General features: G+C 31.3%; 1 protein-coding gene across 40 annotated transcripts in view; it reads left to right on the top strand.

Moving 5' to 3' along the window:
- LOC129397991 (protein eyes shut homolog) overlaps positions 1-16,788 on the top strand; it is a 565,331-nt gene that overhangs the window by 484,073 nt on the left and 64,470 nt on the right. For all 40 annotated transcript variants that reach the window (XM_063605343.1, XM_063605344.1, XM_063605345.1 and 37 more), the window contains 2 exons: positions 2,386-2,545; positions 11,816-11,955. In XM_063605343.1, the coding sequence (XP_063461413.1) occupies positions 2,386-2,545; positions 11,816-11,955 (300 nt within the window). The remainder of the gene's footprint in view (positions 1-2,385; positions 2,546-11,815; positions 11,956-16,788) is intronic.

Here is a 16,788-nt window from a genome sequence, read left to right as displayed (position 1 = left end):
AATGATTTCTTTTCCTTTGCGCAGATATCCGGTAGTGCGATTGCTGGATCAAATCACATTTCTGTTTCTTGTTCTCTGAGAAATTCCCATACTATTTTCCACAGTGGTTGTACTAATTTACATTCCTATCAGCAGGGCATAAGCATTCCATTTCTCTGCATCTTCACCAACATCTATTGTTTTTTGACTTTTTAATAATGGCCATTCTGATTGGTATAAGATGATGTCTCATTATGGTTTTAATTTGCATGTCTCTGATGATTGGTGATGTTGAGCATTTTTCCATATGTGGGCTGGCTATTTGTATGTCTTCTTTTGAAAAATGTCTATTCATGTCATTTGTCCACTTTTTAATTGGGTTATTTGGTTGTATTTTGAAGATGTTGAGTTGCTTGAGTTCCTTATAAATTCTGGATTTTAGTCCCCTGTTGGATGCATAATTTGCAAATATTTTCTCCCAATCTGAAGGTTGTCTGTTCACTTTATTGATTATTTCTTTTGCTGTGCAGAAGCATTTTAGGTTAATCAAGTCTTATTTGTTTATTTTTGTCTTAGTTGCTTGTACTTTGAGATCTCAGTCATGAGTTCTCTTCCTAGGCCAGTGTCCAGAAGAGGATATTCTGAAATTATTTTTAAATTTTTATTTCAATACTTTTGGGGGTACAGGTGGTTTTTAGTTACATGAATAAGTTCTTTAGTGGTGATTTCTTAGATTTTGGTTGACCAGTCACCAAAGCAGTTTACACTGTACTCAATATGCAGTCTTTGGGGACTCAGAGGGAAGGGTGAGAGGGGGATGAGAGATAAAAACTGTCTATTGTTTTGTTAAGTTTTAAGTGAAGAAATGACTCTACAGGATCCTATCTATATGAATAATGTACTATTCTGCTAAGTTTATTTTGTACAGTCATATATTCAGAATTTATTAGGCCTTCATATTTTCTATCACAATGAGGACCCAAATCCAATAAAGACAATCTCCACTGACGGTGAAGATTGATTAATGCCATTTGTAGAGTTCAACATTTGATGTCTCAGTATAAAAGTAATGGGTTAAAGCTTTTGATCATCTCACAACTTGGAAATATATCATAAAATTGTATTTTTTGGTAATCATTTAATATAATTAAATGATAATTATTTTTAAAATTATTTCTTTTTTTTTCTTTCTTTTTCTTTTTTTTTTTGAGACAAAGTCTTATTCTGTAGCCCAGGCTGGAGTGCAGTGGTGTGATCTCAGCTCACCGCAATCTCTGTGTCCCTAGTTCAAGTGATTCTCCTGCCTCAGCCTCCAGAGTAGGTGGGATTACAGGTGCACGCCACTGCACCTGACTCAGTTTTTGTATTTTTAGTAGAGACAGTGTTTCACCCTGTTAGCCAGGCTGGTCTTGAACTCCCAACCTCAGGTAATCCATCCGCCTTGGCCTCCCAAAGTGCTAGGATTACAGGCATGAGGCACCACGCCTGGCCAATTTTTTTTTTCCTCACATTTATTGTTGACTCATACTTTAGGGTTGTTGTGCAATTAGGAAATTGTGATTGCAAATCCAGGTAGACCACCATGACTTGAAACAGAACAATGCTTACTTAGTGTAGTAATTTCATTAATGGAACTGTCAGATTCCTTGTACTGCATGTCTCAGCTGTGCTTTTCTCTGCCAAATTCAAGGGAGATTTGTTAATAAAAAACGTGGAGAAGTAGAAATAATTGAGGGGTATGCCCTAAAGAGAATACATAGCCCTAGTTTGTCTCTAGGGCTTACATTTCATGCTGGTTGATGTCTTCCTAATACCCAAGTAGCGCAGCATGTACTAAAACTTAGTGATGACCTCAATGTGACCTAAAATGGTTTACATTTAGTTAGTTCAATTGTGGATATAACTATATATGATTTTTGTATTTGAAGATGCTGGAGATTACCATAAACAAATCATATTATTAGACAATATGCCCTGATTATCTTCAACTATTTTCAAATGATAGCAAAAGTCTAATTTGAACACACCATGACATTTATTGTGCTAATTCTACTGTTATAAGTGTTTTAAATGGTGTATCTCTTAATTTATACCATAGGTATTTTTAATTTGTGAGGGGAAAGATGTATTATAGCCCATCAAACAGAAGATTAGGGACTGCTGTATATTGAGAGTGAGTCAAAGCTAAAAGATTATCATATAGGCTTTTGAACATGGATATGACAAAAGATAGTACAGAAAGAAAAGATAAAGAAATAGAAGAAATAAAGAGAAGTATAAAATGTGTGTCCCATAAAGTTTTCTATAATCACTGTGGTTTTAAAAATTAGTTGTTTATGTTATATGTATATATTGAAAAATACATCAAAAAACAATTTACCATTTTTCCTTGTTTCCTTTTTGTAGTATGTATGCATTCCAGGGTGCACAAAAAATCCATGTTGGTTTTTGAAGAATGTTTACCTAATTCATCAACACCTCTGCTACTGTGGAGTCACCTTCCATGGTATTTGCCAAGATAAAGGTCCTGCTCAATTTGAATACATGTGGCAATTGGGATTTGCAGGTAACAAATTTATGTAATTTTTTTCAATCTGCTTGAATCATTTCAAAATTTGCTAGTCACGTATTCATTTTCTAAACACACAAAGTATTTTACATCTCAAAACATAATATAAACTAAAAATAAAATTAATACTCTTATTTTCTGATGTATTCCTTTAACTGACATGTTTAACACTGACTACATCCTAGGAAATCTACTTGGTACAAGAGAGATAATAGTGAAGTAAACTAGAGCTATTTCCTACTTTCATAAATCCATTTGTTGGAAGGGAGTGGTTAATGGACAAATACAGTGATAACTATGTAATTTTATTTAAAAACAAAATGCTCTTATGAGAACAGGTAGCATTCCATGAATGCTTATAAGCAATGAGCCTATTTAGAAAAAAAGAAAAAAAAAAACTTGGCAATTGAGATATTGAGTTGGGTTGCCAGAAAAGGTTTCCACGAGAAAATGACCCCTGAAGAGAGATATAGAGAATAATGTCATGGCAGAGAAGTTGGAGAAGAGAGGATTCTGGGTTGAGGGAATTGTATTTGTAAAAACATTATATTAGAAGAAATGGCTTCTTTGAAGGCCTGTCTGGGGCTGTGAGAAAAGACTAATAACAATTCCATGGAGGGGGTGAAGCCAGAACTAAAATGCTGGGTTAGATATTTTGATTTCTATTCTAAAAGGAATAGAAAATTACTATAGGTTTTGACACATTCGATAAGTTTATAACAAGTAGAGAAACACATGGAAGAGAAGGAAAAAAGCTAGGGAGTTGGTTGGAGTAATAATGTGAGTCATAATGCTGGAAGCTTGAAATAAATGGAAGATCTTGTTTATGAATTGGAAATAGCAAGTGATGAAGGTGTCAACAGGACTCCTAGTTTTCTGTCTTACACACTTGAAATGAAATCATTCCAGCACTTGTGTTCCCATATATGTTTTTGTTTATATTATAGAGTTTCAATTTCTATCGCAATCTGTTTTGATGAGCTTAATTGTCATTCTTTGATTACATTTCTAATATTATTTAACTTAGCTGATGCAAATTTGATTTACATTCTTAAGACTATATGGTATTTTCATTCTTTTAAAGAATATTTCCTCTGACAGTGATATTTTGGCACTTCAGTTTACAAACAACCAGCAAATTAACAGTTTGATGTCTCTGTTTTTGAGTAACAGCTAACCAACAGCAGCTGAATTTCTAACATTGTATTACATCACAACAGTGTTGAAGTAAACTAACAATTAGCCTTTTAAACAGAAAACATGATAATTTATTTCACCATGCTCATAAAATAGTATACTGTAGAGTTAACAACCTTTAGTGACAGAAATAGTTATCAGTTCATTAATCGGATCACACTGAAGACCAAAAGTGGTAGAAGAGAGCAAAGCATTGTTGATTATACTATGTTGATGCTGAAAGGAACTTTCAGAGACTCTGTTATGAATACTTACTATTTTATAAATGACACAATCAGACGAAACAAAGAAATAAATAGAGTTGAGGTTAGAGGAATTAACCTCAGTACTATTTAGGGATTGTGTCAGTTCAGTTGTTTTTAAACCCTGACCACATATTAGAATCATCTGAAGGAGCTCTTGAAACATACTAATGGTGAACTCTCATTACAGAACAATCAAACTGGAATTGTAGTGAGATGGACAGAGTATTTTTTGAGGTTCCCTAAATGCTTTCAATGTGCAGATTGAGAAATGCTCTCTACTGTTACAACCAAATTAGTTCACATATTTCAGTGCTTGCATCATTTTTGCACTTCATTTTCCTTTGTCTCATAGTAGGAATAATGCTTTCATATGTTTGGTTATTTTTAAATATTAAACTTCTTTTGAGAACTATAAATTGCTACAGGGAACATATTCACAATGATGAAATGGCAAAAGTATTTTTGAGGGAAAATGGAAGGAATAATAGCAAGTCAAATTGCTCATGGATAAATCAGCTTTGAGCAAATATAGTCAACTTTATGAATGGCAGTAAAATAACAAATATATGTTTTAGAAAATGGGTGGTGTAATACAAATTTAAAATTACTCATGGAAAACTTAGAAGAAAGCAATTATCTTCAAAACAGTGTATGCATATTTAATCATTATTCCTTCCTGAATTACTGGACAGAACTTACTGAATATAGCTAATTATAACAAAAATTAAAATTATGTGACCGCTACATCTGAGAATCTAAATGACTTGGGCTTTCCAATGGAAAAGAAACAGTGTGATAATGCACAGACCGAATGAATGTTTAAGTAAAACACTTAAACTCATTTTGAATTTCAATATGAAGATTCAGCAGTGAAACTTCTCAAGTTTTCAAAACAAAATAGAAGTTAAAATAAATGAAAAATATGTAAATAGAATTATACATTTTACGTATTGCAAAATTCCTTCTTATTTCTTTTGATAACTGCCATTAAGATCTTCTTTTATTTTTCCTCATGAAATATAAAATGTAATTGAAGAGGAACTTTAAAATCATGCTGGTAATTTTGCATGGGGTGCATTAATTTTACCAGCAGGAAAATTATTTTAATTAAGGGATTTTTCTAACAACTAAATTAAGTGTCTTACACGCCCAATCAATTCTTGCCAATATGATTGCTCTACAGAGAAGGGATGGTAATTAATTAGAAGAAGCCCCTTCAAGGACAATTGGTCGACAGTGCACATCTTGAGAAAGAGCTGACATGCACTGTTTCTTTTCAGTGTCATCATCTATGTTCATTATGTGTATTATTAAGTTTGAGGAAAAGAGCTACTGACAGAGTGGATAAAGAGTTGCGAAGTGAAGTAAGACAATATGAATCATGCTTAAGAAAAGACAAAATCCTAGACAAAAAAAGAAAATAAGAGAAATTCTTTTAAATCTCTTTCTTCTTGAAGCATGTCATTATTTCAGTTTGCTTATCCAAGTTAAACATAGAGTTAAAACACTTAACATGTACTAGTGAACTTTTTTTCTAAATAAATAGTGATTGTTGCATTTGTGAGTTGATATTGCAAACAAATATTTACTTTGAAAGTTTTATTTTTCCTTTATAAAGTAATGGATCTTCTGGTAGAACACCTTCCAGAATATTAATTATAATCTATGCATTATACGTTACTTCTTAAATTTTAAACGATTTTTGTGAAAATAGGAAATGCTGTATCAACAAAGCAATCTTTATCAAAATCTATTTTTCTTAGTATATTGTTCTACCTTCAAGTCTTCTTTTGTCAAATGCCTGCTATTTATATATCTATTAAGTATTTTAGGGACTTTAGTTTTAATCTTTAGTTGAAGGCTTTTTAAAAAACTGAGTATTAAAAAAACTGGTTTAGTATTTTTCATTCATATCACTTAATAGTAAGTTTTTAAAGCATTTTTACATGCTTTGAAAGAGAATTCTCTTAATTAAGTAGCTAATTAGAAATAAACAACTTTAATAAACAGAATAAAGCTAATTAAATCATAAGGAAGAAAATATTTCTTACAAACAAGAATTAAAATGTTAAAATGCATTGGACTAAAAGTAACAAAAACATGCAACTTCTACATGGAGAAAACTTTAGATATTGCTGTAGTATAGGCGCATGCATACATAATCTGAAAGAAAATCCTAAAGATATATTACACTGTAGCTACTATTATTCTTAATAGTTTTTTCTTTCAAACTTCATACTAATTATATTAGTGATTTACACACTACCATACACTATTTGAGTATTCTGAATTTTACAATGTGTTTACTTTTGCCAGTGAGTTTTATAATTTCAGAAGTGTTCTTACCACAAACATGATAACTATATGAGGTAATGCATATGTTAATTAGCTAGATTTGGTCATTCTGCAATGTGTATATACTTCAAAATATCATGTTGTATATCATACATACATAATCATAACCTTATGTATGATACATACGGTTTCATCTGTAAATTTAAAATAATAATAACCTTCCCCCTGAAAAACTTATATTATACTGGACATACAACTTTTAAAGATTTCAATTCTTCATATTATTTTGTAGGTTTATTGAGATTTTAATAAAATAATGGTGTTATTTTTGTGTTCTATGAAATTGACATCTTATTTCTTAATGTTCACATGGAATAAAAGACAAATAAAGCCAAGTGTACTCTGCGAAAGTGCATTGTTTGGACAAGTGGTGTATAGAATGAGCTCTGCCATATATTAAATTAGATTACATAGCTTCATTAATGAAAAGCATAGCACCACCGCATGCAAGTCAACAAATATGACAAAACACAAAGTCTCAAAATGAATCCAAAACATGAAAGAAAAAACATATAATAAAACTGCCATCTCAGATTATTAGAATAAGTAGGGACTATTTAATAATTAACATGGAACAACTGGATAGCCGTCTGAAAAAAAAATTCGACTTGTTTATGCCTTTAAACATTCTCTGGATTAAACTGAAATAGATAAAAGTTTTAATACATAAAAAAGAAAGTATAAAAATATTAGAGAATGTTGGAGAAATGCTTTGTAAATTTGGATGGGGGAAGAATGAAACTAAACCCCTATCTCTCACCATATACAAAAAGCAAATCAAAATGGATTAAAGACTTGCATCTAAGACTTCAAACTATGAAACTACTAAAAGAAAACATTGGGGAAACTATCCAGCATATTGGACTGGGCAAAGATTTCTTGAGTAATACCCCACAAGCACTAGTAATCAAACAAAAAATAGACAAATGATCTCACACCAAGTTAAAATGCTTCTGTAGAAGAAAGGAAACAACAAAGACAAAACTCACAGAATGGTATATCATATTTGCAAACTATCTGTCTGACAAGGGATTAATAACCAGAATACAAAAGGAGCTCAAACAACTCTACAGGAATAAAATAATAATATGATTTTTAGAAATGGGAAAAAAGATCTAAATAGATGTGGCTCAAAAGAAGATATGCAAATAGCAAACAGGCATATGAAAATGTGCTCAACATTATTAGTCATCAGATAAATGCAAATCATAACTAAAATGAGATGTCATCTCACCCTAGTGCAAAGGACAGGCAATAACAAATGCTAGCAGGAATGTATAGAAAAGGGAACCCTTGTACACTGTTGGTGGGAATGTAAATTAGTACAATCACTGTGGACAACAGTTTGGAGGTTCCTAAAAAATACTAAAAATAGAACTGCCATATGATCCAGCAATCCCACCGCTAGGTATATACTCAAATGAAAGGGGATAAGTATATTGAAGAGATATCTGCATTTCCATGTTTACTTCAGCACTGTTCACAATAGCCAAGATTTTGAAGCAACCTGGGTGTCCACCAACAGATGAATGAGTAAGGGAAATATGGTATATTTACTCAATAGAATACTATTCAGCTATAGAAAAAAATGAGATCCTGTCATTTGCAACAACATGGATGGAACTAGATAGAGGTCATTATGTTAAGTGAAATAAGCCAGGCACAGAAAGACAAATTCACATGTTCTCATGTATTTGTAGGAGCTTAAAATTAAAACAATGGAACTCATACAGATAGAGAGTAGAATGATGGTTACCAGAGGTTTGGAAGGATAGTGAGGTGGATGGAAGTGGGGATAGATAATGGGTACAAAAATATAATTAGATATAATTAGTAAGATCTAGTATCTGATAGAACCACAGGGTGACTACAGGCAACAATAATTTACTGTACATTTTTAAGTAATTAAAAGAATATAATTGGGTTATCTGTAACACAAAGAAAGGATAAATGCTCGAAGTGATGGACACACTATTTTCCCTGAGGTGATTTCTATACATTGTATGCCTGTAGCAAAATATCTCATGTAACCCATAAATATATACACCTAGTATTTACCCACAAAAACTCAAAGGGAAAAACAAACAAAAAAAAATGGATGGGGAAGATGTTTATAGTTAATACTAAAAATGTTAATGTCAGAAAGAAAAGACTGGTGAATTTCACTACAAGACAAGTAAAAATATCTGCTTATGAAAGACATAAAAATCAAAATGCAAAAGAAACACTGCACAAACATTTTACTTCACAAAAGATAGATTAGGATCGAGAATATATCAATAACTTAGAAATTAAGAAGGAAAAACTGAAAAAGCTGAAAGGTAAGTCAGTAATATAAACACCCAGTTTACATACGAAGACACAGAGAGTATCCCTAAATATGTGGGGAAAATGCTAAGCTCTATTCATAATGCAATCAAAGCAAATTTAAAAAAACACTGTAAGTATATAATTTTTCTCCTCTTAGCCTGGTAAAAATTTTAGAATTGGACAATTTAATGACTATCCATTGCTGGCAATAATGTAAAATCACTATAATATCTAAGTGGGATAGTTTTGCAATATCCGTCAATATTACAAATTCTATACCATTTGACCTAGCCTTCTGATCATTGAGAATACATCCACATGCTAAATAATATAGGTGTAATTTTATACCTTGTATCATTGGTTATTAAGAAAAAAATAAACATAAATATGGAAATGAATGCAGAATTCATCTAGGACTGAGATACATGATAAGGTGAAAGAAAGGCATGCAGCAGTGTAGAATCATGTGTATAGTAGACAACCTTGTGCTTCTTTATATATAATTTGTGTTTATTTCTGTGGAACACTTTTCCATGTTTTTTGCTCAGTGTTCTGAAATTTCACAATGTTGAGACTTTTACATAGTATGTTCTTGTTGTCTCTTGTTAAACTCTTCTATTTGGAAGCATGGGTCTTTCCATTTTTAGGTAGTTTCTGTATTTTTTCCCCTAAAAAGTCCTTTTTCCTGTTTCTTTCTGTAGCCCCAATTCCAAAAATTGGGTATCACATCTCCTAAATTCATCCTCTCGTTTTCTCATAATTTCTTTTCTCTTTCCTATTTCTTTTCATATTGCTTTATTTTCTACTCCATTCCTCCAATTGAATATCTCAAAATGAGTTTGAATTTTTAATTTGTTTTACTATATTTGTAATAATCTAGGGCAGTTTTCCATCCTTTAAATTATACACACTTCGGCCATTTTTTTTTTTTCAATAAGGGTAAAATGGCTTTTCTTCTCTCTCTAAAAATGTTATAGTTTTGTTTGTTTTAATTTTCTTCTTTTTTGCCTAGTGTCTCAGTTTTCTGTAAATACTGTTTATAAAGATTTGTTCTCTCTCGTTTGGAGTCTTTCTGCCAAATGTGGGGTGATCATATTTAATGGAGAGGAACTAAGAAGGCTGACTGGAAACTGACCATACAAGGATGGGCCATGATGACTGGAGCTCTATGACAGGGTTGCAGGATGGCAACTAGGCTTTCGCTAGGGGACCCTCAAGGAGCTTGGTATCCTTAAGGCAGGAGCTCCTGAGATTCTTTAACTCCTGAAAACAAATCTCGGAAATTGTTTGTTTGTAAAGCTGAGTGAGGAGTTAGAATAATAATCTGGATCACTGAGTTGGGAGAGAGACTCTCAGTGCCAGCTAATCGTGTTTCCAGAGCCCACCTTAGTATCAGATTCTCAGATGCTTTTTAAACCCAGAGCATCTCAGTATTTCTGCTAGTCCAATTTTTTTTCATAATTATGTCCCCTCACTTGTGTTTTGGCTGTAGCCTTTCTGCTAATTTAGTCAGTGTATCATTTTTTTTCATCTTCTCACTCTTTTTTGTGGGTTAAAATGTTTGTTTTATTTATTTTTTTAATTCTCTGTTTTCTTGAGGTCTTGGGAGGCAGAGGGAAGATGTTAAGAGTTAAATCCAAATGTTTAGTCAGATACATCATTATGAAAAACTTTATACTAATAAATTGGACAATTTAAATGAAATGGATAAATTTCTAAAAAAATACTAGTTGGAAAAACTGAGCAAATCATAAATTTCAATTCTAAATAATCCTACAATTTCTTAAATAACTGAATAAAATAGTTTTAAAAATCATCCCACAAAAGCATACTTGAAATATATGGCCTTCTATTAAAGTTCTCCAAATTTTCAATAAAGTATTCATTCTAATACTACATAAATTTGCACAAAAACACAGAGGGAGGAACACATATCAATTAATTATATGGAGCTAGCATAATCCTGTTTGAGTTAATTACTCTCAGAATGTTACAGGTAGAATTTTTATTGACCTATCATTAAATTTACTGATCTTTTCTTCTCTTGTGTTTGATCTGATAATCTCATCCATTAATTGTTTTATTAACATAGCCATAATTTTCTGTAATCTTAAATTTATAAACAGTCAAATTACATACATATGATTGAAGAGATTTGGGATATTGTGCTTGGTTCCTAGCTCCTTCCTTTTTTCCAGTAATAAGTGAGATTTCTTGGTGAAATATTCACACGGTAGGGAGACGTCAGTTTATGAATCATTTCTAATTTACAACTCTGTTGTAAAATGCATAGCTTACATTCTATTTTCCAAGAAATGATGCCTTGCGAGTCCCTAGAGTTTAGATTTGTTTACTATAAGCAATCCAAAGCCAGAGATATTTTGCTAAAAGATTCTTTAGATAAATACTGTCCTCTGACAAATATTTTTTGTTTGTTTACTAGGAGATGTAGTCATGTTTACAAAAAGATTGGATCAGGTCTTCTATGTTCTTTTATTACCACTATTAATGACCAATAATGGGTTTTCAGCCCAGTTTAATTAACTCCTTTTTCCCTACAATTCTGAGATTTACCATTTTTTTGTTTGGTTTTTCCTACAATTTCAAAATCTCTCATCCCCTAATTCCTTATCTAATTATCTATTTTATTCATCTTTTCCTGTTGATTTTTCAGAAAGTTTAATATAATCATTTTAAAGTCCTTGTCTGAGAATTCTAGGTCTGGGCCTTAAAATTTTAGTTTTCCTCTTGAATATAGGTCACATTCTCTTGAATATAGGTCACTTCTTTCTTCTGCTCTTTTGCAATCTCTGCTTTTATTTTTGTTATAGGACAGTGCTCTTTTTATCGTTCTACCATCCTTTCTTATAATTATTAATTACAGTTTAGTCAACATTTGATTATTTTAAAAAATGAATTGGCCTGGGAGCTGTCTCTTCTTCTTCTTGTGATGCTGTATTTCTCAGTTCATGTTTAAAATGAGAGTGTTGGGCTTTGAGGTCTTCTTCAAATTCAATATCATATGCATACAGGAACTTATTTTGTGGCAGATGTTGTCAAGTTTATCTTTTCAAGTAATTTCACCACAGTCCTTAATAATTCATTCTGAATTCAAGTTTGTAAGAGTTTATTTAATTTTTTATCTCTTTTTTTTTTAAAGGATCTGAAGGTGAAAAGTGCCAAGGGGTTATTGATGCCTATTTCTTTCTGGCTGCAAACTGCACTGAAGATGCAACCTATGTGAACGATCCTGAAGATAATAATTCTTCATGTTGGTTCCCACATGAAGGCACAAAAGAGGTAAGGTAATTTTATGTAGTTGCTTTTCATTTTTATCTTTAGCTTGTAATTGTCTGATTTTTAGAAAGTTAGAAATGTTTAGGTTACAGATTCTTCAATATTCAAAATATATAGTTTGCATAGTTTAAATATAACTTCGTAAACAAATTCTCAACAGTCTACTTGGAAATTTATATTTACGTCATACATTTATAATATGGGAAAGTAAAAATTTTGAAGAATCATTTTGTTCCTAGTCTTCTTGTTTTTTATTAATGTTATAATTTGCAGGCTGACTAAAGCCTCTCAGATACAGTTGTGATTATGCCACTTTTTTTGCTTACAGATCATAATGAAATGCATTTGTCTTTTGGATATGTTTAAATCTCTGAGAGATTTCTAATCTCTTACACGAGCAAGCTACTTAAAAAATAAAATAAATAAAAATAAATGAAAATAATTTCTAATCTCTAGGCAGTTCCATCACTAAAAATTGTGAGGCCTATGGCAAGAATAAAAGAGAGGCCCTCCTTTTATCCCCTCACCACTGTCTTATACAAATTAAGATTATATTTTTTAATATGTAACAATAATTAAGAAAAATTTAAGAATCTTCATTTTAAACAACTTAGGAGTAGGAACTTTTTGTTAAAATGATTCAAGAATTTTCCCAAAAGAGAATTAACAAAGTATTTGTAACCTATCTTGTCTTGATACATCCTAATTTGGTCATTTTAAGAAAGCCATGTTTTAATTCTGCATATTGTATACATTTCAGTAAAGACTCATAAGCCCTTTTCTTTATTAATGTATCAATTTATATTGAGTCAACCTTGTAAAAACTGATACAAGTCACTATTTCCTTCGAATTCATCTAGAGGCATTACAACTACAGGCAAAAAGACTTCAAATACCACAGAACATCTAAAAGTATGCCCTAAAATATATTTTGATATATGTTTACAAGTCATAAATATATGAAGTAAGCTTAATACGTTCTTACATATATATATATTTAGCCAATCACATATACATCACTATACACATAGATGATTACATTACAGCTTTATCTTTAAGACTTTTAGCTTTATCTGTATATTAAAAATAGTTACATATTATAATACACTTAATAATTCAGTAACTGTAAACCTTTGTTAGGAACAAGCAAATCATATTTGTTGTTTTGTTTATGTATTTCTAGTTCTCAGTATCCTTTTATAATATAAATCACCAACTTTAATTAAATTAGACAATTTCTTTAGACTCAAGAAAATACACAAATATAGCAATCTAAGATCATTTTGGCTATTTTATTACTTTATGATTACATATTTTATATAACTTTAACAACTTTTATCATAGGCAAAATAAATATAAATACACATCCTTCAACTGTATTTGCACACCTTATTTCCATTCTATAAGGACAGAGGTAATTTAAATCTATATTTAGAGACTATATTTTTATAATTTTCTTAATTAGGAATTGTTCAGGCAACCAAAATAATTTGATTAATTTGATTAATTGTTCAGGCATCCAAAATAATTTGATTAATTTGATTAAATATCTGTGTAAGTTCTTAATGTTGACTAAATATTTAGAAATTGCAAACTTACACAATCATTTTAAGTTCTTATGATTTGCAGTATCATCAATAAAATATTCTAATACATCAGTGTAGTAGAATTAGTAAGAATTCACAAGATTCAACCCTTTTAAATTATATCTGTTATTTAAAATTTCGATTATATCAATTTTAGATTGTGTAATCAGACAATTTGAGGACATAATTATAGAGTATTTCTCTTAAAGTTAAATTAAATCAGGCTAATTTTTCTGAAGCGTCATTTATTTAAAAATTACATGAGTCCTTTTTAAATAAATAAACCTCTTTAGAATAAATAAATACATATGTACTAATATAAATAAGCAAACCTCAGTATTTATGTATTTTGAAAAATCAGAACTTTAGGATTAAGCCAAAGCTCTGTGGAGCCCAATTTTTTTCTCAACTAAAAGACTAACAATATTACCCATACACATGAATGCTTTTCCTGATTTGTTAAAATTTGGGAAGAGAAATCATGTAAATAAAGCACAGTTAATCGTTTCCTTTCATTGTAAAATGTAGACTATCTGAAAAATCATCCTAGAATGGCAATATAGAATGTTATAAAAATATTTATGATCAATTAATTTCTATTTTTTCTAAGCAAAACAGAAAAGGAGAAAAAGTGAAAAATGAATAAATGAAGTTTATCTAGATTCTGGTAGATGTAAAATTATGATTGCAAAGTTTGATTATCTCCCTTCTGAACAGCATTGGAGATGCTTAAATGAAGAAAAACCTATTTTCAAACACACAAGAACAAATTATTATAGACAGTTTAAACAACTCACATACTTGACAATTCCACAGAGCCATATAATTAAAAATCTAGTGCTTCTTAATCCCAGAAGCATGAAAATGAAAGAGGAGGTTTTGTATAATACACAGTAATCTCTCTATTAGATATACAGGACAGAGAATCTCCTCATGAGGATTTTTCCCTTTTTGTTCTATTAGATCTGTCAAATAAATAATCTTGTTCATGTCAAAATTTCCCCAGGGTGGTCACTGCAATTTCACATTGTCCTTTGAGAAATTATGCCAATTAGAGAGATATGTATATGGCTTACAATATGAGGGGAGGAATGTGTGGTGTCCAGGTATAAAAGACTGAGAAGAACCCGTGAAAACTTATGTCAGCAAGCATTTGTACAATATCATGTCTCCAGAAAATTCAAAAGATCTATCGATTTCAAATCAACTAAGACTGTTTAGAAGATTTTTTAAAAGGTGACAATAAAAATGTTGCCCAAAGGAACACCAGAGTGATGTGATCATCTGAACTCATCGCTTATTTAGAACACTTGAATGATGTACTTATAGAACCCACACTTTCCTCTCCCAGCTGAGCTTCCTCGTATAGACTCACCTGAAAAAGTGATGAAGACGGAGAGTTTTCCTATTTATATATATTCGAATTTTTTTTATTCTTAAGAAACAACAGAAACATGGCATTTGTGAAGTTGATGAAAAATATTGGAGTTTAGACTTGATACTGTACCTATGTCACTTTCACAGTTGGAGAGAATATCCAGTGGTCTCAGCGTAGTGCACTGGTTGCTATCCAGCCTTGAGAGTGAGGGCATTTTAAAGAGATTTTGTGAAACTTTGGATTTATTCACTTTTTACCCTCCAAAAGACCACCAGACTATTCTGCTGATGGAGAAAAACTAATTATTTTAGACTTCTTTCAATAAGGGAAAACAACACCTTAGTAGAGTCTTGGTAGTGCATCAGATGGGAGAAGTTGTGGAAAGTTATTTATTTGGTGTAGAGCCTTGAGTCAGTTGTAGAGGGTATTTAGTGGGGATTGGTTAGAGTTTATGAAGGAAAGCTTCGAATTGGTGGCACAATATACTGAGAATCTTTAAAGTGAGTCTCGATGTGCAAACTGTTAGTTTTTGTAAATAACTTATTTTAGTTGGTTCACAGTCTTATGTTCCAGAAGCAAGTATTTCATAGAGTAAATAGTAAGTTAGTCTTGCTTTTTCTCAGTATTTTGAAACATATGATGGGAAATTAGGTTTATTTTAGTTTTCATCATCAAAGACAGAAATTCCAAGAGTGTTGTTTTAATTTTTTTTGTATTAAAATGTGTTCCTTCTCTGAGTGAGGTCCTTTTAAATGCAAATGCTTCTGGAGTGGAAACACATAATTACAAATAAGTTTACCTTATTTTCTACACCCCTGCTACAAAAATGTTATGAAATTATATATTATTATGAGTTACTGGGACGGGAAGGTGAATTTCAAACAAAGTAGAAGAGTCCATGGAGCACTAAAATTTGGGATGTGAAAGGTTTTTACCAAGTTTATTTTATTTCAGAATTTATGACTAGGTCTTAATCCAGTATAAATTTGAACTTTAATTCATCCAGATATGATTTTTAAAATCTGTTCCCTTTTAGTTAGCTAAATATAGAGCCAAAACAACCTTCCTCTTTCCCTCACCTTGAGTAAACTTCAGACAGGTTTCTTATTGCCTACAGGCCCCTGCACTCTTTTTTTCTTATAGGATGTACTTTAAAATTTTTGCAGTTGTAAATTATCTGCCTTTTTGAAATGTATGTAAATCTTCTTCCAACCTCTTGCCAGTTTAAGGATGCATGGGATGTCTTTATCAAGGACCTTGGAACCATGTCTCTGAAATGTAAACATCAAAGAAAATAGTACTCTTACTTCCCTGTGTACTCTACAGAAGGCCTACTCACAGAGCAAAATCTTTGCAAACTCAATAATAACTCAATCTGCTTGACACATTTCATTGATCAAACTCTTCTCCAGTGACATCAAGTATAACAGTCTTCCCTCTTAACTGCAGGGATACTTTCCAAGACCCCAGTGTATGCCTGAAACTGTGAATAGTACCAAACCCTGTATTTACTGTATTTTTTTCTATACATACATACCTATGATGAAGTTTAATTTATAAATCAGGCACAAAAAGAGATTAACAACAATTACTAATAAAAATAGAACAATTATAACAGTATACTATAATAAAAGTTATGTGACTATGGTCTCTCTTTTTCAAGATGTCTTACTAAACCACACTAACATATTTTTGAACCGTGGTAACTGAAAGCATGGAAAGTGAAACCAACAATAAGGGAGGACTGCTGTCATTTTTTATTAGTTCAAGTTCGCAATTAAAATCTCTCCTGCTTCCTATTTTTGGAGAATTGAGTTTAGTTTCTCTCCCTTATTTCAATAGTCTTTAATAAAATTTAATTACCTATCTAAC

The sequence above is a fragment of the Pan paniscus genome, chromosome 5 (genome assembly GCF_029289425.2).
Source record: "Pan paniscus chromosome 5, NHGRI_mPanPan1-v2.0_pri, whole genome shotgun sequence".
NCBI lineage: Eukaryota > Metazoa > Chordata > Mammalia > Primates > Hominidae > Pan > Pan paniscus.
The sequence above is the reverse complement of the archived record's forward strand: the minus strand, read 5'-3'. Positions and strand labels throughout refer to the sequence as shown.